The sequence below is a fragment of the Diplotaxodon limnothrissa genome, linkage group LG15 (assembly GCF_057381915.1).
Source record: "Diplotaxodon limnothrissa isolate DT_005_m linkage group LG15, D_limnothrissa_male_GT1.1, whole genome shotgun sequence".
Taxonomy (NCBI): Eukaryota; Metazoa; Chordata; class Actinopteri; order Cichliformes; family Cichlidae; genus Diplotaxodon; species Diplotaxodon limnothrissa.
The window spans coordinates 19737698-19762963 of record NC_140610.1 but is presented as its reverse complement, the minus strand read 5'-3'; the positions used below and the strand labels follow the sequence as shown (position 1 = coordinate 19762963).

Genomic DNA, 25266 nt, shown 5'->3' with positions numbered 1-25266 from the left:
CAGCGGTCCACCGGGGGTGTTCTTTTTTGGTGTGTGTTTTAAAAAACCACGGTCTTCAGACAGTGTGTGATCGGTTTTATACAAGGCGACGGTCTTACGTATGCCTGTGTTAGATATGGCTGATAACGGTATGTTTAAATCTGAGAAAGCTTTTAAAAACTCTGTCCAACCGATAGGTCTCAAACCCTCAGAAGGTGTGTGTGTGGTTGTGACGGCTTTAATTAGATCATAAATGTGTGAACCAGGGATGGTTTGTTTATCAACAACAATTTCGCCATTGTCATTGTAAGAGATCAAGTGTGGCGAACGGTTCACCGCTGATAGAATAAGTTCTGCATTCCTCCTACTCCTTTTAGGTATGTGTGTTAAAACATTCTCCGCAACAAGATCCCGCACCCCGGCATCACCATGAACAGGCAATGTGTCCGCCGACTGGGGTTGCACATCCCTGTTAAATTGTTCAGGTAATGATAAAGACAGTACATTCTTTTCACGGGCACCTTGTCTCACAAGGGTGAGGTATCTTTGGAGAATATCGCTGTATTTTTTAGCCTTCTCATACACATCTATGTCAGAATCTTGTAACACTTGTAACATCTCCTTGTCCAACTCGTTCTGAGACTGTTGTCTGATGGTGCCTGTTTGCTGCTGCTGCTGCTGTTGCTTTATTAAGTCCAACTGGTGTTGGGGTACCAAAAACATCTTTTGCACATGTTCCATTTTCACCTGTTTGCTATCAGACTGGTTATGAAAGGGATTGCAGCCCCTAATAACGGCAGTAAAAACCCTCCAGATTGGTTGATTGTCTTTCTCTTTTTCAAAGATTTTATTTTTTTGTCTGCAATCAGTCTGATTATTGTTTTTTTCTTTTTTAGCTGTTTGTACTGCTGATTGGTCAGTGGAATGTTACCATGCAATACATTAAAGGCTATCTCACACAATGCATTGATAAAATCTAAGTTTGAATTACTAATAATAACTCTGCGTAGAGTAGGAGGAGCCCTGTATATCATCTCCAACAGAGACAGATTCCTCCGCATGCGTGATGACATCCTCTCACCTCTTTGCTGATTTTTGTTTTGGAATGTAAACAACCGGACGGTCTGACAGTAAATTTGTTCTGAGTCTTAAATAGTCCGGGGTCTTAGCTTTATAGTCTATTAAAAGATACCCGTATGTTGTCGATGTGGCATCATTAAACGCTTCTATAAAATATTTAGTATTACCCGGAAACATTTGCCTGGCTAAAAGCATAACCTGATATTTATCTCTCGGATTTTTAAACAATATTAGGTAATTAGTGTTCAAGGAAATGGTTCTACTGGATTTTCCCTGAATAAACAAATTCTGAACTAGATATATACAACTCAAATTCCTATGATGCACATACTTTGTGAACACATTTTGTACTTCTAAATTGTTAGCTGCATCGTTCATCACATCGTCTATAATTAACAAATTGTTCTTTTCTGCAGGCAGAAGGGTGTCATCAGCAAGAGATTCGGGTATACCGTTAACAAAGTTTATGTTTCTTATCTTAAGAAGCTGGTCATATAGTGTCTGCCAGCATGAGTATATATACACAATGTTATCAATGCTGCATGATATAATCCTGGAAGAGTTTTCAATTATGTTTTTAACAAAAAAAGTCTTGCCACAGTTACTGGGACCGCTGACCACCATGCTGAACGGATGCTGCAACCGGGCGTCAAACCCCTGTTCTAATTTAAAATCCATAAGGAAGGGTTGTGAAGTCTGGGAGCACACGGCGCTTATTGTAAACAACTTTAACTTTTTTCACAATGGTTTCATTCTTCAAATGAAGCTTCTTTTTATCGCGTCTGATGCTATCAGACACGGCAACTAGGTGTGCGTCTGATGTCTGATTGGCTACAAACTTGCGGACTAAACCTTTCAAGGAGTCGTGGGTGACAACTTTCGAGTTTAATGCATTCAGTGTGACGCCTTTACATTTGACCTGGGTCTTGCCCAGCGATGTGTGATACGCATAACATTTTGGCCCACCGGAAACAAATTCCGCTATGTAATCCTCCACACCATCCTCTCCACAATCTAATTCACTTGTGAGATCCCCCAGAAACGGACCTAGAGGAGGCATCCACTCGCCAGGGCGTGCCGTGAAAATGACACTGTCCGTGTCACAATACAGCACGCGCTGCTGCAAGTTGTCTAGCAAATCATACAGCATGAGTCTGGCGTGTGCAGTGGTCATGGCCCCGACAAAGACATTAACGTCCTTCACACGGGAAGCTCTACCATCAGCGTGGCGCCACTGCACCATTGCGACGTCGTCAGAGATGAAACAAAACTGACGCACGTCGTACTGGTCGCTAAACATTAGCTGGCTAAATCTGGAAGGGTCTGTAATGAGCTCAGATGATGCCATGTTTGACCTCATGCTGAAACGACCCCATAACGAGTTTAACAACAGCTTGTTACAGTTACGAACAGCTTTATTTACACAAATCTTGGATGGGTCTAGCATTATTCCCTCCTTCTCATAATACTCGTCTATGTACTTCTGCTGTTCGTCAGGTGTGTTCACATGTTCAGGATACCCCGAGGCCTCCTGTTTGAGTTTTAGGAAGGCTTTCACATAGTCTTTAAACAATGTGTCGGTCTTATTGGGGAAATGCCACACCTCATCAACAGCAAGAACCCTGTATCCCTTCTCAACAGCTTTTTCAAGCTCAAATGAGACCCATGTGCCTTTCAACACCCGCTCACTGTCACTGTGCCCGCATGCAGTATGCTGGTTCTGGTCTTCAGCACACATGCTGCAGAGTGGAAACATCAGTTTTCCATGGCATCTGTAGGGTAGGACGGGGTGAAAAAGACCCTTAGGTGGGAGCACTGTGCATTTAACAAAGCCGAAATAATTTTCTAGCTTGTCAAAGTTGGTGTAAATGACTTGAGGGTGTCCTACAGGATAGTCTTTTTTAGACTGCACTGTGGGATAGAGACTGGTGAAGTCGTAGTAAAATATTTTTTCATCACAAGCAGTCTTGTGGTACAGCTTTAGAGCATTTGTGCGACCGCCAAAAAGGGCGTCTCGGGGATTCAGGCGTTCTGGCTTTCTGTACGTATGCATGAAAGCCACAACTGCAGGGTCTGTCTGCTTCAAGGCAGCCCATTCACACTCCCACATCACTATTACGCTCACACTGTGTTGTGATCTCAGTGCATCAACTTTGTCACAAAACATGCGATGCAGCAGTCCATAGGATGCTTTGCTGACAGGATTAACTTCACTCTCGGGGTAGCATTTAACACAACCGTGGTGAAAACATCCTGCAAATTCATAAGCTGTATTACTTGTGGGGTCAAAACCGTCCACAAAATACGGTCCAATCCTCTGTTCGCCTCCTCTGAGAGCATGTTTTACCACTTTGTTGGTGGTGTGGGACACATATTGAAGCCATTCAATAGAGACGTTAGAAAACGTCTTGTTCTGCTCAACGTATGCCCCTTCATACGTGAGAGCGAGCGCGTCTCTAGGCAGAAACAGCGTTTTATACACACCCATACTAAATGCAGCCAGGGTGGTATACATGAATGGATCAACTTGAGTACAACCCAGTAGCGTGTCACGATAAATGATGCATGCTTTACGCAGGACATCAACATCGTTAACACAGTAACGCCTGAGTTCAGCCTGAAAATCAAAGGGATTCTGTGAGGCAACCTGGTACCATTCCATGAATCGCACCTTATCGCTTTCAGACATGTGCTCATAGCCGTAGAAGGAGGGGTCTGGGTACGGGCCCACATAACGCTCATTATCCCTCGTATTAAACCTGTGTGGGAAATGGCCCTTCTGCAGGTCTTGAAAACCTAAAGCAGAGGGTATTTTGGCAAGGCCCATGGGCAAAAAGCTGAACGAATCAATCCACCGCTGGTCATAGTCCCTGTCATGCATTAAAATCACACGGCTGCCGCTCATTATGACACTAGGTGTTATGCTCTGTCTGACAAAGTACTCGAGGAGTATGTAGTTATCAAAGCCAGATGCATTATGTGCTATGAAAGTGTACCCACGAAACCTTGGGCGTCTGTAATGCTGCACAAACGCCTCCACACACTTTAATGTATTAAATGTGAACTTATTGCCCTTCAGATCAGACGCACACACAAAGTTAGCCTCGTGTTTACCGTTGTGGTACCGCGTCTCAAAATCATATAAAATGTATTTATCGTTAGGCTTCTGTTTTTCAACAGGCTGTATGAAACACTGATGGTCGGAGTCTCCTGCTAATTTAGGTTCGCGGCAGTGCTCGCATCTAGGCTGCGCACATTTGTGTGGCAATTTCTTGGATTCTCTATATGTGGTGCCACAGTGCATGCAATGTTTCATATTATCACAGGGGATCATGTTGTGTTTTAATTCAGGTAATTTGTGTTGTTGGTAACAGTGTTGTGATTTGCAGATGCGGTTACAGTCGCTGCATTTCACTGTGGGTCCCCTGTGATGTTGACAGAGTGTGTAACATGTGTTACATCTATGTTTACAGCTGTGCTGTAATGGTGTATTATATATACTGTAACAGAAATTACACACATAGGATCCCCCCAAAAAAGCGGTCGGGTTTAAAATCAGGTGGTAATGTTGATTATGGAGATACATCATCAACGTGTTAGGGTTTGGCTCTTCATGTGTGTAAAAACATTCCAGGCGTTTACGCCCTTCTGTGTGGTAATAGATTACAATCTTAATGTTGAAGTGCTTCTCAAATTTACCGACATCAGAGAATGATACTTGCTGTGTGTCGCATAGACCTACTTCAGCATGCATCTGTTTAGCTGTAGCAAGTTTTTCATGCTCAGAGGATGATGAGTTTAATGAATGTGCTATGCATAGGGAGAAGCACAAATTGTTGTTTGTGTTGTTTGGTGTGTATAAATGTCTGCCTTTCTTTGAGAGAATCTCATCATAAGGTATGTGCGCCAGTCTTAAGCGAGACCCGCCACTACTGTTCTGAGCTACCGTGACAATAAACTCTAATTCATCATCACCGATAGATTCATCATTACTCTGCATAACTTGTGCAATTTGATCGAGAAACAGCTCCGGATCATACCGATCATCAGCGTTTAAAACAGCCTGAACATCTGAAGCCAGCGAGGGGCCACGCAGGACCACGTTTAGAACACTGCCCTGTTGGGATCCCGCCACAGCTCTGTCTATCACATTGGCTAAGCACTCGCGCACTCGCGCCGGCACTTGTTCTGGATGATCGAGACTTATACCCCTAAAATCAAGGCGTTCACGCAATTCGCGAGCATTAAAATTAGGTATCTCTCTAATGTGTGACTGAGAGCGGCTGCCGGACCCAGACTGCACAACGGGCTCAATAACAACTGCAGTAGCTGCAGCAGAGGTGACCCGGCTAGATTGTGCATCAGACGCAAAATCACCAGCAGCACAAGCTATATGGTTAGCATCAGTAACAGCAACGGCCCGAGCAACACCAGCTGTACTATCACTATTATTAGCAACAATAGCCCCATCAGCAATAGCAGACGTAGGAACAGTCTGACAAGGATGTGTATCGGATGAGGCTGATGCAGGCACCCTATTAAGTCTAGCTATAATATCGTCTAATTTTTTATCTGTTTCTTCAGCCCACTGCATAAAAGTCTCTAAGTCAAAACATCTAACAGGAGTGGAGGTTCCGTTATTATGTTTAAATAATTTATTTGGAGGGTCCATGGTCTGGATTTTAAAAGTCAGGGACTTGAAATTTTGCTGCAGATGTTGTCTAATGTACTACACACTTTGTTTATGAGTTTGGTAAACTGTTGCCTTTGTACCTGTGCTTCTTGGTGGTATTGATTGAGTCTAGCTTCAATCAAACATAATTTATCAGCTATTGAAGCTATATGACTTTGTTCAGCAGGCTGAGCGTCTGGAAGCTTTATGTAAGCATCATACGCCGCTGATATTTGAGAGTCTGTTATGCCGTCTTCTTCGAAATCTATGTGTGAATCAACGCTATTTCTGACACATTCTGGGGTGGTGGGTATATGAACTAGATCAAAATCTGACATGCTGTACTCAAAAACATCAGAGAAATCGCGAGGTAGCCACTCACTCGGGGGTGTTGCAGGTTCGCTGATGAAGATCGGTTCTGACTCTCCACTGTTGCACAAAGCTCCAGGTTTTTGTTGTTCTGGGAGGTCGATACTGCTTAAACATTCCAAAAACGTCTGGAATCGTATGGTGTCCTGATCATTATGAGGAGGGGTGCTGTTCTGCAGTCTGTGAAGATAGATAGACATGTGTTAAAACATATTATACATGTACCCATTTCAAAATGAATAAGCGTGTCTCCCTCTCTATCTCTTTTTATCTAATTTATATATGCCTATGCTTACCTTGTAGTGTGCGTTATTCGGGATGGTCCTGCTTCTCCACACACCCGGTTCTCTGGCGTGGCTCTGTAGGTGTAAAACGGTCAGTTTAGAACATTTGTAATTGTTTAAACCCCTTTAAAAAAAATACACAACTATACATCCCGTTGTATACACACCTGATGTAAGGTAGGGCTCTGTGGTAGCGGTGTCTGAATGTTTTCCTGCTCAGTTTGTTAACCCTGGAACAAACAAAAACGTTATTACATAATTTAAAACAATCGCTAGTTTAAAACATACATACGTTTAAAAATCCAGTAATGCTGTACACACCTTGTGCCTGTTAGAGAACTAGTTCCAGCTGTAAAAGCGCCCGTTTCTAAAGAAAAGGGTCCTGGGCCGTTCTCCCGAACTCCTAAAAATTAAGCTTTTGTTTTAGGAAAAAAAGATAGTTTGAATATCCTATAATATGTTAACATAACACTTTTTAAAAATCCAATAATAGGTTTTGTTTTACTTACCGTTTACGATGTCCATGTTATAAAGAACGATGTTAGTGTTGATGATCGCAAAGAAAATGGTGTGCTCTGCAGCGAATCTTGAGGCGTAAATGGCTCAGGGTATCGGGCTCTGAGCGTGTTTTTTATATAGGGGGGGTGTTTCCAAAAAGAAAGGTATGTCTCCAATCAATTTAAATGAGGCCCTACAGGGCTTTTGTCTTCTCAAGGAATTACAAAGGAGCCGATACTTCAGACAATAGGCGGGGTCGCCACCCGACTGGTACCACCTGCCCCCATTTACCTTGTCGAGGAATTACAAAAAGAGCCAATACTGGCCACTTTAAACAATAGGCTGGACCCTTGTTCGCATGGTACTCTCAACAACTAAGTGATACCCAGCGGTGGGCTTTTACAATCCTGAACAAATTCAAACAATTAGCCAGCTGTTGAAAAGTTGGAGCGGGTCTGGGCGACTGGTTTTAGAAGTATCACTGTAGCGTTTATTTTCTAAAGGGCTGAATGTTATTTGCGACTATCTGTTGTGTTAAAAACTACTCTGAAACCATGAAACCCCTTACAGAAGAAATGGCCCGTTTGATCCGTTTTTAAATAAAATAATCGCATCAACCCTGGAAAGAAACCCCAGTAGATGTGTAAAAACTAGTTAAATTAAAACTAGGGGTTTGATTAAATGAAACGCTTGTGAACATGCTGACATCACCCATTCAGAAGAAATTCCCATTTGTGCCGTTTATAAAATAAAATGCATGCCACACCGCAAGCTGAGACATTGTCAGATTTAGAAAATTAGTGTGATTAAAACACTATTACCAACACTTTTGACTAGAGCACACCCTCTTTGTTAAGGCGCACTGTGAACCAAAACAGCTTCCACTCCGCCAAGAATGAAACAAGATGTCTCCAATCAATTTAAATGAGACCCTACAGGGCTTTTGTCTTCTCAAGGAATTACAAAGGAGCCGATACTTCAGACAATAGGCGGGGTCCCCACCCGACTGGTATCACCTACCCCATTTACCTTGTCGAGGAATTACAAAAAGAGCCAATACTGGCCACTTTAAACAATAGGTTGGGCCCTTGTTCGCATGGTACTCTCAACAACTAAGTGATACCCGCGGTGGGCTTTTACAATCCTGAACAAATTCAAACAATTAGCCAGCTGTTGAAAAGTTGGAGCGGGTCTGGGCGACTGGTTTTAGAAGTATCACTGTAGCGTTTATTTTCTAAAGGGCTGAATGTTATTTGCGACTATCTGTTGTGTTAAAAACTACTCTGAAACCATGAAACCCCTTACAGAAGAAATGGCCCGTTTGATCCGTTTTTAAATAAATAAAATGCTTGCATCGGTGCAAGGTGTGACACCAGAATCACAAAATGAGTGTATTTAAAAGACGATTAGTTTGAAAAGAGCGATACTGGCTGCTTATAGCATTTATTTTCTAAAGGACTGAATGCTATTTGTAACATTTACTGTGTTAAAAACTAGCTGGCTGGCTTTGTCTCACTCTTAGTTCAACATTCCGAAATCCCGATTTTTAAATAAAATGATCGCATCAACCCTGGAAAGAAACCCCAGTAGATGTGTAAAAACTAGTTAAATTAAAACTAGGGGTTTGATTAAATGAAACGCTTGTGAACATGCTGACATCACCCATTCAGAAGAAATTCCCATTTGTGCCATTTATAAAATAAAATGCATGCCTCACTGCAAGCTGAGACATTGTCAGATTTAGAAAATTAGTGTGATTAAAACACTATTACCAACACTTTTGACTAGAGCACACCCTCTTTGTTAAGGCGCACTGTGAACCAAAACAGCTTCCACTCCGCCAAGAATGAAACAAGAAACAAAGAATTGCTTTTAAGAACACATGCATAACTGAATGTTGCGATACACCTAAGTGAAAAAATAGTTTAATTAAAAACCCTATGGTTTGATTAAATTAAAACCCCGTTAAAAACACATAAACTCATATAACCCCTCTGATACCCTGTGGTATTTCCACACCTGAACACGCATACGCACACACACACGAAACTGGTCAAATCGGTTTGGTTGGCCGCCATCTTGGACTAGTGCCATCGAATTACTGAACGCGCATGCGCACACGCACGAAACCGGTCAAACCGGTTCTCAAACCGGTTTGGTTGGCCGCCATCTTGGATAGGTGCCATCGTATTACTGAACGCGCATGCGCACACGCACGAAACCGGTCAAACCGGTTCTCAAACCGGTTTGGTTGGCCGCCATCTTGGATAGGTGCCATCGTATTACTGAACGCGCATGCGCACACGCACGAAACCGGTCAAACCGGTTCTCAAACCGGCTTGGTTGGCCGCCATCTTGGATAGGTGCCATCGTATTACTACTAACATGATTTATGCAGAGTTGTACAGTAGGTGGAGCGCATAAAAACTGTCCACAATACCTAACTTAGAGTCTCTTTTTCTGAGTAATCCACAGCCCGGCTATCTTCCCAGGTCGCTGTGTGAGTCTTCACATCAAATACATATCAGATTCTAAGAGTTATTGCTTAATTAAAGCTGTCTTTGTGAGTTTTTAATTGGAATTGGCATAATAAAACTAATTTATTGTGTATCTTTTGTTTGTCTGAAAAACACTGGAGACAAGAAGGTAGATGAAAAACATGATCAGTAAGGATATGAATGGACAAACAATCCTATTGAAGATTAGCATTAGTGAGGGTCGTTGTTAATGTCTCTTTTGCTCTTGGAGTGGGCCTCAAAGAGAATACAGTATTCAGGTTCAGGTGCTTTAAAGTGACCACTTTCATGGTAGTACAAGAGTTTCAATGTTGGTTTGTGTTCTATGGAAACACCAAGGTCTCTAATGCTTTTACTTTTGACTCACAAAATACAGCTAAAACCCTTAAACCCTGCTCAACATTTGGCAATAAAACCCTTTCTGATTCTGATTCTAAAGCTACAAGGCCTACGATTTTTTTACCATCTCAATCAAAATGTTCATGCTGAAGTACTACTATGGTTTATATACAACTGAACTCTTGTCAACGCTCAGCTCAGAATGAAACATGATCGTTGATGTGTGATAATTTGTCACATTTAAAAAATGATAATAGATGCTCTATATTTTCTTTTGGTGTGCTTTGGTAAAAAAAACAAAAAAAACAAAAAACCATCAGACACAAGTCAGGTTGGCTGCAAATAGCTGCTGCTAGGTTATCAGTAGTTTTAAGCTCAAACACCCTACCCTAATACTCTGCTGCACAATCCCAGCCTTATTTTTTTTACTCTTCTTTAATTTAAAATCACTATTATGTCAACATTATGCACTCCACACTGTATATAAATGCCACTTGTTTTGCACATATTCAACTCTGTATATTTTATATATTTTATTATTATTATTATTATTATTATTTTATTTTATTTTTTTACTATTTAATTTGTAAAAATGTGTATACACACACACACACACACACACACACACACACACGTAGGAAAATATTTAGTATACACATCCAGAAATGCATACACTATTATATATTGTACATATATTTATTAGTTTCAGGTTGGCCATTCTTGTATTTTGCTCGTTTGTGTTGTTGTGTTTGCACATCTCTGTTGCTTGTGGGGCTCGCACACAAGAATTTCACTCGCATGTGCTGTGCCAGTGTGCCTGCACATGTGATGTGACAATAAAAAGTGATTTGATTTGATTTGATTTGATTTGATATTTACATTTCCATGCTCTTACAGCATAAGGCCCTCACTATGTTCCTTGTACTTTAACTTTGTTTATTTACTGTAAACTGTAGTGTTTTTATTCTTTATCCTGCTGCTGTAACACAGTAATTTCCCTTAAATAAAGCATCTGTCTGTCTGTCTACAGCACCATGCCTTAGGCTGTATCAACAGTTTAATCGTGTGTGGATATTTTTTTTTAAGTCGTGATATCATTGATGCAGACTGTGGGTAGATTCTTTTTTTCATTGTTGCTTTACAATAAGGAAAACAGTAACATGTAATTATGAAAGAATGAGTAAATAAAAGAATTGAAAATAAAAAAAGATTGGCCTGAAACACTCATCACACCCTGATAATTCCTGATCCAGGATTATATAATAAGCAATAATTTTTAGCAATAGTTTTATCCGATACCGGTGCCAAATCGGTACTTTTGAAACAGTGCCGGTGCTTAAACAGTGCTCGAACCGGTGCTTAAAGAATGGAGAACACAAACTTTGTCCAAAAACCTCTCATGTTCAGCTGTTTTTTTTGTAAAAAGATAACAATGTTAGCCTTTTCTGCAGCTATGTGGCATATATGGTATCACTCTTGGCTGGAAGCAGTGCTTAAACAATGGACAAACACAAACTTTATACAAAAACCTGTTTTCCACTTTTTCTTTGGTCATTTTAGCCTTTTTGGCCAGGGTGAAGGGAGTATCTGCCATCAAACAAGAAGACAGCCGCATGTAGCTATGATGATGTTTGCTAGTTCACCTTACCTGCATTAATGTAATAACGTGGTTAGCCTACTCAACGTAAATTACACACTAACAACATTAAGCTACGCACGCAGAGAAGAACGGCTGCTGCTGCATCATCATCCTCATCATTTCTGCTACACTGGCAGGGCTAGGGGCCAGGACTCTATTCTTTGGGTTTTTGGGGGATGTTGCTCCGGGTCCGATAACTGGCAACCCACCCGACGTGCACAGTGTGAGGTCTCGCAGCAAGCTATCAAATACGGCGCATTTCTCGGCTTTTAAAAAAAACGCTATGCGTCGCCAGCTGTTTAATCGGATTCTTGGTGTTACCTCCTTTGACAGTATCACAGTATCAGCTTAAAGCACTTGTTGCAGGCTGCTGAGTTTGCATATTTTGCTGTGAAGTACAGCCAGACTTTTGACCGCTTCGCCTTGGACATTTTTAATCTGTAGCTCTGCATAAAAGAACGTACGTACCTGGGCCCGCCTACTATCCTCGGACACGTAAAATGATTGGCTAGAAGTGTATCACAGCTCAGGAAAAAAAAGCACCGAAATAAAGCACCGAAATGTGCGCTGCTTTTCGGTCTGGTTACTACCGTTTATGTCAGAACCGGTGCCATCATGGCACCGGACACCGGTACCCATCCCTACTAGTAAATATGATTCACTTTACTCGAGGTGCCACAAAGAATAAGAAATGTTGGAGTAATTAGTAATGAATGAACAGTTGATGCTCAGTGTTTGAATTAGAGTCAATAAGGAATAACTCATAAAGAAAATGGGGAGATAATCACGTTACCGCTAATTATGAATTACTCATTACCTAATGATTCACTTATTTAGTATCTCCCAGACCGTTCTACAGTAGAAGAAAATCATTATCAATAATAAAGTCTTAAATCAAGGGTAATTAGGGAAGTATTGAAGAATGACTGATTACATATGAGTTTTTCTTGATTTGTTGGTCATTCATTCTGTAGTAACTGAGCATATGTGTCTCCCTATTAAATGTAATGGTCTATGTGTGCATTTCCCTCCTTTTTGAACATGTGACAGCCACACAAACATGAAGGAAATAAGGCAGTTGCACTGGATGAGTTACAGGGAAACAAGTAAAAAGGGTCAGTTCAATTTTATAAACTTAAATAGTGACGGAAGTGATAGTAAAATACCTCACAGAGGATTGCTTGTGTCTTATGATTGAAAAAAATAATTAGTTAGACCCATAGGGCTGATTTTCTATAACACTGCCAAAAGATCTATACATATAGGTAACTTTAAAATGAATCTTCTATATGTAAAGTCTGTGTGCATGTATGTAAACAAATCTATACCCAACCCCGAAGCAGCTAATCTGGCTACAGAAAGAGACATGCAGGCATACTGAGGTGTCACAGATAGAGAGGATGGATATCTCTCACTGTCACCTGAAGACAACCTAAAGGGCACCATAGACTGACCTGGAAAATGACACCTGCATCCTCCATGAAATTAAACAAACACACACAGCAGCCATGCAAGCAAAGTTTGTTTTAGGCCTCGCTTAAAACATATCGATCTGAAATGAGATGTGGTCAGAGAAGGGATGAGGTTAGTAAGGTATGTGTGTGTGTGCGTTTGTGTGTGTGTGAGGGTCATTCGTGTCATTGGCAGTGGTTGTTTACCTAGAAGCGATTGCTAGCCTCACACACAAGCCCTTCCCAGACAGAGACGCGTGGTAAATAATAGAAGAGTGATGACAGAGGGCAGACGCACACAAACACAGATCAGCATCAAGGTTAAAGATGGGTGTGGGTGTAATGGGAGAGCTCTTTATCAACATGTCATTAATATAGGAGGAGGGTTCACCAAACCAGGGAGGCAGAGAGGAAAGAGGCAGTCATACTGTGAGCAAGGGTCCTGACATCTGCATAACAAATGCATGAGAGGTCTGTATGTCACAGTGACAGCTGAGTCAATATGAATTCGGCTGCAAAGTAGAGTCAGGTGCCTGACCCCTAACTTAGTCATATTGCAGACTTCACTTGATGCTCACAAAATAGCTCAAGATCAGATATCATAACATTAGCATTCATGTGATTTTCATTGCCAGCTACACACAAATGTTACAGTGAATAACTTCAAACGTCTTCCGCTGTTCAGATGTTCGGCATGCTTGTCCTCATCATGACTGGACTACATGATTGGTCTTTTAGGAAATAAAGATAATTTGCACTTGTTGGATTTTTAAACAAAAGCAGGGAAAATACAACACACGAGAACATGTTTGACACTAGTTTTGCTTCATGGTTCAAGTTTTTGGATCAGCTTGTGCACCCTTAAAAGCAACGGACCTTAAAAGCTCAGCCTCACTTAATAACCATTTGCCACATATGGTGGGTTGTCCCTTGTGTCTTATGTTTTGCTTTGCTTCCTTTATCTTATTATTCCCTGATTTGTCTCTGATGCACCCTCGTGTTACCCATTTCCCACATTGGCCTTTGTAGATTTATGGCCTCAGTTTTCCCCTGGTCAATTAACGTGATGTCTGTTGTCCTTCCTCATCTTCTCCAAACCACTTATTTTGCTTGTGTTAACTTCAGCTAATTGTCACCAGCCAGTGATTGTGGACTTGTGGCCACATAAAGGTTAATTTTTCATCTGTTTGGTTTTTTTAAATAATAATTCAATCCTACTACACGGATAAAATATGTAAATATTAAATGAAAGAAAAGCAATGCTCATAGTCTTATTTTTATGTCTCCGGGAAGCACATCTGGATATTTTTCTTGATAATATTTTTTATTTAAGTGTTTAAAATATAAGTAATTTTATGAGTACATGGATATACAAAATTATCTCAATAAACCGAATCTATTTAATTGACTCAGCACACAATTATACATTTTAATAATACAAAGTAATGTAGTAAGTTGCTGCTGTCTACAAATAAAATACCTGTACTGTTAAGGGCAATCTAGTCCCTGCATCTCTGTGTAAAAGATGAATGCATTTTAAGTTTGAAAAGTTAAGCCAAACCCTGCATTCTTTCTGATGGCCAGCAGGGTGTGACTGTAGTGAAGTTTGGGGGAAAACAGTGCTCAGATCCTGGGTTTGGGACTTCACTTTCCCAATGAGTTTAAGGCCACTTTTGTCACATTCCCGGGTCTGTTGACCCAGCGTTTTAAGTTTTAGTTTATTTGGATGTCAATGTTTATGTTTAAGTTTGTTAGGTTAGTTAAATTCATTTGTTTATTAGATTCCCCTTGTGTTTTCTTCCACTATATCTAAGTTTAACTTTATGTGTTTCATGTTTGTTTGTCTTATGTTCAGAGATGGGCAGTAACGCGTTACTTGTAACGCGTTACTGTAACCTGATTACTTTTTTCAAGTAACGAGTAAAGTAAGGGATTACTATTGCAAAAACGGTAATTAGATTACCGTTACTTTCCCGTAGGAACGCTGCGTTACTGCGTTACTAAAACCGTGATTTTTTGCGAGAATGTCTCACGACAGTGACGTAAGCGAGTGCGCCGTTAGTGACAACAGCTGTGTGCAGATCAACAATGGATCACATATCGATTGTGGGAGAGAGTATGAGTGTGCAGCGTTTAAAGCGTGGAAGTACTGACCTTACTTTGAGTTTGATTCCATAAAAAGTGACAAAAACATTAGTGTCCTTCGTGCGTGGGAAGAAAACTTCTTTTTACAGCGAAAAAAAAACCCTAAACTTCCAAGCAAGCACCGAGTGCGCAACGACGTAATGGGAAACTCACAGAGAAAGTCGCGGATTCTTCAACTGACCGCGGCACACCTGCACCAGGGTAAACCTCCGCCTCCCGCAGTCCTGCTTTACAGGCAAGGCAAGGCAAGGCAAGGCAAGTTTATTTGTATAGCACAATTCAACAACAAGGTGATTCAAAGTGCTTTACAGAGACATTAGAAACAAGAACAAATAAAAAGCATGATTTAAAATTAGTGCTGTCAAAATTATCGCGTTAATTGTTAAGATCAACGCGAAATGTTTAATGCATTAAAAAAATTTAACGCTGATTTTGTTTTTTTATTAATTTCCTGTAATCTAAGACCTTTAAATTCATGAGCACCTCTGGAGGAGGGGGCAACAGTGTGCTATGCTGGCGTTTGGCCTGACAGAAATGATTAGAAGAAGAAGTGACACCATGCTACTATCTAGCTAACACTAGCTAACACACGCAAGCATGGACGAGGGCGGACTTTTGGGTGGAAAGTTTCTCTTTAAGAAGTTGCCTGATGGCTTGTTGGACAAAACGAGAGTAAGATGCACAATTTGCAAAGCTGAATTCAAGTACCACAGAAGCAGTTCATCACTGGCGTATCACCTGAGAGCAAAACACCCAACTGAATCCACCTCTACGGGACCTCGCCAGTCTACGCTTCAGGAGTATGGTGCTTGTGGACGAATAACAAAAAATGTGAGAGAAAAGGTAACCAATTCCTTGGTTGTTTGGATAGCTAAAAACTGCCGACCAGTTAGCATAGTAGAAGATGATGGACTGAGAGAAGTCATTCGTGCTGCATCAGGAGATGAGTGTTACAATCTGCCCTCGAGAGGAACCATTGTGTCGAGACTGCACACTTTGTATGGGGACCAGAGGGCTCAGCAGTCCAGCAAGCTTGTGCAAGTAAGGAATGTCGCTCTCACCGGAGACCACTGGACTTCGGTGAACAACGATAATTACTTGGGGGTCATGGCGCATTTTATTGATAACGACTGGACTATGCAATCGTTTGCACTAACAGTGAGTAAAACTGAAGAGAGACACTATGCTGAGGCGTGTGCTGACCATTTTCTGAATGTTGCAAACGAATGGAAAATCAAAGACAAGGTAACCACGCTTGGCACCGTCAGTGCTCGTAACATGGTTGCAGCCGCCAGACTACTTCCATTTGAACACATGCCCTGCATGGCCCACATTCTGCAAAGAACGGTCACAGTTTCTCTTAATGACAGCGCATTTGAAAGGGCTCTGGCCAAATGTTGCAAGATTGTTGGACATTTTAAGCATAGTCCAGCAAACGCTCAGGAATTAAAGGCACAGCAAGCTGCACATGGACATCAAACAGAACCGCTTGTTCAGGACGTTCCAACAAGATGGAACTCCACCCTAGAGATGATCAAGCGGATCCAGAGAAACAAATTTGGGCTGACCACCATCCTGACTCAACAAAACAGCAAGGTGACTATGTTGACTGACCAGGAGCTTGACAGACTGCAAAAGCTGGAGGAACTACTGGAACCTTGCAGGTAAATACATTTTGTTTCTCATGATTGTGTGTCTATCTTTGCATTCTAGCTTTGTTTTCAAGTATGTTCTCCACCTCCACCTCTCTGTGTATTTTCATATGTAGTTTTTATGTTTGTCTCTGTGTGATTAATAGAAAAATACAGACTTGATCTTTCTATTGCAGATATGTTACCGAACTGCTGGGAGGAGAGCGGTATGTCTCTTGTTCCATGGTGTTGCCAGCCTTGTGTCATTTGTTCAGGATTATGGAGCCCTCAGATGATGACCCAGTCTACGTTTTGAGGTTTAAGAAGATTTTTACCACAGACCTAGCTCAGCGGAGGGACAGCAGCAATCTCACATGGCTGAAGATCGCTACTGCCCTTGATCCCAGGTTTAAAGATCTTAAATGCCTTTCCAAAGATGAAAGAAGAGAAGTGTGGGCATCAGTACATGACCTTCTGATGTCAGAGACGGATGCACACCAACCATCTGCTCAGACAACAGAGGAACCCTCACCAAAGAAGAGCAAGATGTCCATCTGCTTGCTGGGTTCTCCTGATTCAGATACAGAGGAAGAGGAAGATGCTATAGACTGCTGTCTGAATCTGTACAAAGCAGAGCCCAAAATTGACATAGGAGAGTGTCCACTACAGTGGTGGTTAAAGAGAGAAGGAGCACATGCCAGGCTGGCACCTATTGCACGCAAGTACCTGTCAACCCCTGCAACCACAGTGCCTTGTGAGAGATTATTCTCACTCTCAGGTCACATCATTCAAAAGAAGCGTGCTTCTTTGTCATCAGACAATGTAAACAGAATAGTCTGCCTCAGTAACTGGCTGAGTGCAAAGAAGGACTAATCCAGATTGCTCCTTTGAAGTGAAAAATGTTCAACATTCTGGGTTTTCAGCTGTGTCTTTTTGTGTTTTAAATACTGAGTTTTGTGCACCCTTTATTGTTATGATATTCACTTTAACCTGTAGGCCTGGGTTCAGTCACTGTTGATGGCCTTAAAGGTTTTTTGTAAGTTTTCACTGTGTTAAAGATTGATGAAAACTATTAAAATTCTCTTTGAATTTCAGCATACATTCTTTGTGTTTATTCTGCATTTACTTCATTGTGTTGCATAAATGTCTGTTACAATCTTAAAATATAAAGAATAAAAAAAATGTAATTGGAGCCAGGCTATTAATAAAGTAATTGAGATTAATCGCAATTAATAACAGAAAATTGTGAGATTAGTTAGTTAATTTTTTTTAATCTATTGACAGCACTATTTAAAATTGATTAAAACAAGCAAATAAACTAACTAACTAATTAACAAACAAACAAACAACAGTATATAAAATCAAAACAGATAAAATCAGAACAGTAGATAAAATCAGTAGTTAATGTAAGTTTTGAAATTTAAGCTTAAAGTGTGGATTTGGTGCTTTATTCAAATGCAGCTGAGAACAGGTGAGTCTTCAACCTGGATTTAAATAAACTGAGTGTTTCAGCTGATCTGAGGCTTTCTGGGAGTTTGTTCCAGATATAAGGAGCATAAAAGCTGAATGCAGCTTCTCCGTGTCTGGTTCTGACTCTGGGAACTGATAAAAGACCGGATCCAGATGACCTGAGGGATCTGGATGGTTCATACTGGGTCAGGAGGTCATTGATGTATTTTGGTCCTAAACCATTCAGAGCTTTATAGACCAGCATCAGAACTTTAAAGTCTATCCTCTGACGGACAGACACTAGTTTTGCTAGTGTCAGGTGAAAATAGTGCAACAGGACCGCTGAGTCTTTGACTTTATTTATTTTCTGCTGTGAGAGTGAGTGTAAACACAAAAAATATTTTATTTTATGTGCTGGAATGTGTAGAAAATAGGTTTAAATGTTAAACTAATTTATTCAAGTCAGAGAATGTTGCATATAATTAAATTTTTGCTTGATGCATAAAGTTAAAAGATTAAAACTGATAAAACAAGTTAAAAAAAGAGACTTTTCCATTTGATTACATTTTGTATGATGGATTATGTAGAAAAAGTAGAATTGGGCTGAAAGATCTATCGCTTTATCACCTCTTCAGATTGTAAATCGTGTTTTTAAAAAGTAACCAAGTAATTAATTACTTTTGAAAATAAGTAATCAGTAAAGTAACGGGATTACTTTTTGGGGGAAGTAATCAGTAATTAGTTACCGATTACTTTTTTCAAGTAACTTGACCAACACTGCTTATGTTATCAAGTTCGTGTTGTCATGTCTGCATTACATTCTGTTTCCTGTTTTATTGTGAAAGTCCTTGCCCTATGTGCATTGTGTCTAGTTTTGCTTCCCCTTGTCTTGTTAGGTCTGATTTGTCCCAGCTATGTTCCCACCTGTTCCCCATTCCCTCATTATCCTCCTGTGTGTATTTAGTTTGTGTTTTCTCATTCAGTCTTTGTCAGGAGACATGTTTCCATGTCGCCAGGATTTTCCACATTCAAGGTTTTGCTCTTTGTCTTCAGCATTCAGTTTTCCCAGTTTAGTTCTAGTTAGTTTCTCCCCAGTGTGCATGTGCCTTTTGTTTCCCCACCTTTTAGCCATATTAAAAGGCTTGCCTTTTGTTAATATTCAAGTTTAGTCTCATGTTCCTTTGTGTCTAGATTTTGGGTCCACTCCTCAATTCATACAGTGTGCTGCTGCATACTGTAACAACTTTGGTTGAAGTCTTACTGAATGATGCATAAATTATTTGAGAGGGTAAAGTAGGGAACACTTTAGGGTGGGTTGCCTTTGTGATAAACAGATTGTTACAATATGAGCTTTCAGTGTCTTTTGGTTTCTCAGGCAGACTGACTCCTCCCACATTATGCCTCATTTCAAAACAGCTAAATAAGTCATGTGTAATGTCCACGCACGGATTTTACGTTCCAGCAACTGACTTAAATACAATTTGATGAACTTGAAAGTTTCTTTTTAACAGGTTTTTCTCTATGTCACCTTGAGACCAGCTGTACAGAACATACAGTTAGAAAGAAAGTGTAAAGTAAAGAAGACACAGAGAAACATATCAGTAGAAGAAAGAAGTAGAAAAGAAGTGTAGAATTAGCTAAAGCATATCAGGTTTGGAACTGGGAGAGTGGCTATGGAATCACATTGTGCTATCCCAGCATGGATGTGTGTGTGTGTGTGTGTGTGTGTGTGTGTGTGTGTGTGTGTGTGTGTGTGTGTGTGTGTGTGTGTTAGTGTGTTAGCATTAAATGCACTAATCAATATGGTGGATGTCACCAATCTCCCCAGTAGTGGCTGAATGCGGATACAATCCCCCAGAGCAATTATATCTCTCTCTTTTCCAGACTTTGTTTCTGTCTTTGTATCGTCACTGTTTTTCAGCTCCCTGTATGTTTTAACACTGGGCAACAAAATGTTTAACTTTTAGACAACTTGACAGAAATACCTTAGGCCTACAAAAATTTACATTTTTTTGACGTCATGCTGAATGAAAAGCATTCACTTGCCATTCTCACTTGTAGACATGCTGCTATCCTTTCTGAACAAATTTGCTCTATAACTTTTTGCACACAGACTTTTCCTCTTTACTAACAGATACGTTTACTTGTTAGTCCCTTTTTCCCTTCTCCATCAAAAAGGAATAAATGTATCTCAGGTTATTGTTGTTGCATCAGAGGACTATATGAGCTCTTGAGATAATGTGTAGTCCAGCATACTGCTAAGGAACTTACCTTCACAGGCACTGAGGTAGTGTCTCAGTTTCTCAGTGAGGAATGTATGCTTTTGCATTACATAGAGAACAGCAATGAACTCCAACTTCTTATTTGGAATTGACATAAAGACACAAATTGGCCATACTGCACAGTATAGATTTCATTATAAAGGGTTAAAATGTACTTTGTTAGGCTTCAGTCACATAGGCCTAGAGACTGGAAACCTTCAATCAGTAGAGAAACGTGTATTCCTTGACCAGTTGGACTACTGCAACCTACACATTTTGAAAGGCAACCTTTATTTTGATGCCGAACAATCTTCTCAATCACCAACCTGGCCAACCATACAAACCAGATATTGTCAGAGGTCACCAACTGGCCACCTGGTCTGTGTGACTGGGATTTTACCTCAATGAGTCACAAAGACATGACAACACTGTGGTAAAAATTATCTATGCTTCTTTGGTATATACAAGGAGCAAAATCCTCAGTGAGTTACAACACAGAAACATTAAAACACATACACAATCTCTTCATGCTGTGTAAAGCGATTAAAGTAAGTTTTGAGTCATCGTTCCAGTTTCTTAAAATCTCAGCAGGAGGTCTGTTGTCAACTGTTAGCCATAAAGGAAAAATGCGTCTTGTTATATCTGTTTTTATCTGTTGTTAAACGCAAATGTGCACACACATAACAAAGCCATAAAAGAAAGTTCACACTGGTCATTCGCTGAAAGCAATACAGTATCAGCACAAATGCAGTCAAGCCAGCAGTCTTACAAAGTTTAAACACAATAGAGAGGCGAAAAACTGACTTGAATCCTAAAAACGATACTTTTAGTTGATTCATCATGAAGGGAGTGTACACAGCTGCACTAACAAAAAAAATGTTACTGACAATACAATGCTTTTCTAACATGTCATTTACAAAATGGTTAAGCTTGACGCTGAGAGAGAGAGTGGCACACTGAGAAGACAGAAAGAAAAAGACTCCTTTGCTTCTGTCAGTCCACCAAATCCATACAGAGAAAAAAATCTGTCTGCTCAGATGAAAGTCTAAAAGAGGAAAGAGGCTTTGTAACAGAGAAATAGCTGTGATCCCAGTGTCACGCAGGCTGATCTTATTACAAACCTCGTTATGTGTAGCATACACCACATGGCAGATGTTTTAATCCAAAGCTCATAAAATGAAAGACGGTCACAAATCGGGGTTAAGACCTGCTGCTTCACACTGCAAGATTAAACCTATGAAGCGTGGCAATCATAACATGACTGCACACCCCCCTTTTTAAAACAATCTACAATCTAACACAGTCATTTTACTATGTATTACATATTACTCAGATAAAAAGCCACAAAATGAGGACGATTGTACTGGTGTGAAGTAGATTTCTGGGTTCTCCATGATGGCTGACTGTGTACTGCATTTCTTCATTGTTCCTATACTACTTCTATTGTCTGTAACAAAAGAAAGCAATTTAAAGTTTTAAAACTTTAGCACTTTTTGTGGTCCAGAAGTCTAAAATCTATAAAACTGGAATAAAAGGAAGTTATGGGAAAGTGGAAGAAAACGTTACATGGCTGTAGACAAAATACACAAGTGTACAGAGTGTCAGATAGGAAGACTGGTGAACATTTTGGGTTAAGGAGTCAGACATCTGAAAAAAAGACATCATGGGTTTCTGACATCTTGCCTGGCCTTATCAGAGATCTGCCTCTAAAGGTGGCTGTTCTGTGAACTGGTAACAAAGCCACTGGAGCGAAGCATCTCTGCTTGCTCTGAAGTAGTCAAGAAATGGGCTTTATTTAATAATGTCTATGTTAGGGCACTATTTAATCATTATCGCGTGTACTATTATTGTATATGCTGCACAAAGCTCCTAAGAGGATTTTACTGTAGACACACCTAAAAATAGGGAGAGATACATTTCAAGAGAGCCCATTAGTGTAATTAGAGCTACTCTACAGCCAGTCTAATGATGCTCTTTTCCTGCTATATTGTTTTTGCTTGATACAGCATCAAAAATGCCTCAAGGTGGGTTTTGCTTTGGTATACACACGGTGTGAAGGCTGATGAACAGACAGAAGCCTGTGAATGTTGTTTAACACTTTGCTCCATATGGTCATTTCTCCACTGAGTATTGCGTGAAGAACAGTGTGAAGAAGAGTGATTTGTGCCTCGAGTGTGAAAACATGTGTCACACTTTTGTTTTTTCTTCTTCTAAATATTAAAAATAACTTGCATTAGATGGAATGCTTCCTTCAAAGTTACATTTCATCAGCATTACGAACTCTTGCTAATTATGAAAGATCAGCAAGACGAGGAAATATAATTTGTTATCTGTTGTTTCCCTTTAATGTGAAAAATAGTTTTCGCGCAGTCTATTGAGATGTAAAAAACAACAGTATAACAAAGCTACAGTTTGTTTGACTTAATAATTTAATTAGCACTATACATGTAATCAATTCTACCAAGACTCTGATTATACAGCATCAGGGGAGGAAACACTATTGCGGTTTGAGATCACCACAAATAAGCCAGCGATTAAACACTTAACAGATTCCAACAAGGATGGATGAAAACTTATCTTCAGGGCCAATTTTGTGTTGCTGTCTTCATTTTCCTTCAAAGCCCCCCTCACAGTAAGCTGAGCACTGTGGGTTGTAGAGGCCAATATTAGTTAAGTATTTATTTACAGATCCTGGCAGGGCTGTCCTGTGAATAATTCATCTAGAGGAGTCTGTTGACAAGACAGCCTGACGCAGGAGAAAGGAAATCAATGCAGCTATGATGGGCAGCAGACTCCAGCATATCTGCTTCTGACCTGAACCCCAGCTATTCTGTAGGTGTGTACACGTGTGTGTAGTTACAGAGGTTACAATGCATCCCTATGTAAAGTGATCAGGTCTTGATCTGCTGATCGGAGCGAAACATTGTCCGTCGAGGGCAGACAGGCCGCGGGGATATGTCATCTTCACGTTCCTCCTGTTCTACACTGTAGACTGTAACTCTAGTATGCCTAAACCTTGGACTTACACAGATTAAACTTCTGTGCAGTTACCATTTTACATCAGAAAGTGCCAACCTCAGGGGCTAAAATCATTTTAAAAACTGGGAAAAAACTGCTGCTCCTCAATGGGCACTTGAGGCTGGACCCGAAACTGAGTCAAATGTGAGAAACTCAAATGTAAAATGTATTATTAGGGGAACTTTCCCTTATACTGTGGCGTGAAAAGGTGTTTGCCCCCTTCCTGATTTCCTAGGGTTTTTTGCATGTTTGTTATATTTACATGCTTCAGATCATTGACCACAAATTTACATTACAGTGCAGAGTAAATGCAGTTTTTAAATGATGGTTTCATTGATTACAGGAGAAAAGCTACCCAAACTTACCTGGTCTTATGTGAAAAAGTAATTGCTGCTCTTGTTAAATGAATTAACTGTGACCACATTTTTTTGAAAGCTGAGTTCACTTTTACTAAACACACTAAGGCCTAAATACTGCCAGACCTGTTAACTCAAGAAATCGTTTAAATAGAACCTGTCTGAGAAAGTAAAGCAAGCAAGAAGATCTCAAAAACAACACTTCACACCACAATTTAAAGAAACACCTGAGAAACAAAGTCACTGGAAAAGGTTACAAAGCTATTTCTAAAGCTGTGGGACTCCAGCGGGCCACGGTGAGAGCGACTATATGCAAATGGAGAAAACAAAGAGCAATGGTGAACTTTCCCAGGAGTGACCGGCCTACCAAAATTACTCCAAGAACACATTGACAACTCATCCAGGCAGTCACAAGAGAACCCAAAACAACATGAAAGAATTGCAGGCTTCACATTTCACAGTTAAGGTCAGACTTCATGATTCAGCAATAAGAAAGCGACTGGGCGAAAATGACATATATGAGAGGCTTTAGGAGAAAACCAGTGACGAGCAAAAGAAACATCAATGCTCATCTCATATTTGCCAAAAATCATGAATGAACATCATACCAACAGTAAAATATGGTGGTGGTTGTGTGATGTTCTGGGGCTTTTTTGCTACCTCAGGACCTGGAAGACTTGCTATAGTAATTGAAACCATGAATTCTGCTGTATACAAAAACATCCTAAAGGAGAATGTCAGTCCATCTGTTGGCGACCTGAAGCTGAAGCACACTTAGGTTCTGCTGCAGGACAATGATCCAAAATAGACCAGCAAATTCACTTCTAAATGACGAGAAAAACAAAATAAAGACTTTGAACTGGCCTAGTGAAAGTTCTGAGCTGAATCCCATTGAGATGCTGTGGCATGACCTTAAAAAGGCAGTTCATGCTCGAAAACCCAATGTGGCTGAATTACAACAAATTTGCAAAGTGGGTCAAAATTCCTCCACAGTGCTGCTAAAGACTTGTTGCTAGTTATCGCAAATGCTTGATTGCAGTTGCTAAGGGTAGCCCAACTAGTTATTAGGTTTAGGAGGCAATCGCTTTTTCACGTAGGTTTGGATTTTTTTCCCCCCTTAACAAGCACCTTCATTTAGAAAATACATTTTGTGTTCACTTTTTCTATCTTTGTCTAATATTTAAATTTGTTTAATTATCCAAAACATTTAAGTGTGACAAACACACAAAAAAAAAAGGAAATCAGGGAGGGGGCAAACACTTTTTCACACCACTGTAGTAAGAGATTTGCATTTTTTTGTTCAGTATTCACAATATTAGACTGGAGAGACTTGAAACTCAAAGACTCCTGAATTTAAACCCATCAAAGGATTCCACAACAGCTCAGCTGATGGTAAATATATTCACAGGGCAAAAAAAGCCTATTAAGATGTTTTTTTAACCAATGTCATCAATGTCTAAGCAATGTCAGCAGATCTGACTGGTGATTTTGTACATGTAGATTTTTGTTTTGTTTTGTTTATTACAGTTAAAAGATACAGTTAAAGATCATCTTTTAAAATAACAGCCCAAAATACATG

The 25266-nt window shown here is 40.2% G+C and overlaps 3 protein-coding genes across 3 annotated transcripts in view; 1 reads left to right on the top strand and 2 right to left on the bottom strand.

Moving 5' to 3' along the window:
• The window catches only part of LOC146617421 (exostosin-1), a 378284-nt gene that overhangs the window by 210046 nt on the left and 142972 nt on the right, over window positions 1-25266 (bottom strand). The gene's annotated exons all lie outside the window — the stretch shown is intronic.
• On the bottom strand, window positions 5563-6909 carry LOC146617424 (uncharacterized). Its single transcript, XM_085372799.1, has 5 exons — window positions 6894-6909; window positions 6706-6787; window positions 6552-6614; window positions 6397-6459; window positions 5563-6280 (listed from the first exon to the last, which is right to left on the bottom strand). Exons 1-5 carry the CDS (start codon window positions 6907-6909, stop codon window positions 5749-5751), a joined length of 756 nt encoding a protein of 251 aa, XP_085228925.1. The 3' UTR covers window positions 5563-5748.
• LOC146617423 (E3 SUMO-protein ligase ZBED1-like) lies at window positions 15325-17476 on the top strand. The gene is made up of 2 exons (XM_085373084.1): window positions 15325-16636; window positions 16801-17476. Exons 1-2 carry the CDS (start codon window positions 15570-15572, stop codon window positions 17474-17476), a joined length of 1743 nt encoding a protein of 580 aa, XP_085229210.1. The 5' UTR covers window positions 15325-15569.

Bases quoted from the DNA above. Each gene is read 5' to 3' on its own strand.
- LOC146617423 (XM_085373084.1), top strand. From the start codon at position 15,570: ATGGACGAGGGCGGACTTTTGGGTGGAAAGTTTCTCTTTAAGAAGTTG. The intron at 16,637-16,800 runs GTAAATACATTT...TTTCTATTGCAG, and splicing joins GAACTACTGGAACCTTGCAG to ATATGTTACCGAACTGCTGG.
- LOC146617424 (XM_085372799.1), bottom strand. The intron at 6,615-6,705 runs GTGTGTACAGCA...TGTTTGTTCCAG, and splicing joins AGTTCTCTAACAGGCACAAG to GGTTAACAAACTGAGCAGGA. The intron at 6,281-6,396 runs GTAAGCATAGGC...CTATCTTCACAG, and splicing joins CGAATAACGCACACTACAAG to ACTGCAGAACAGCACCCCTC.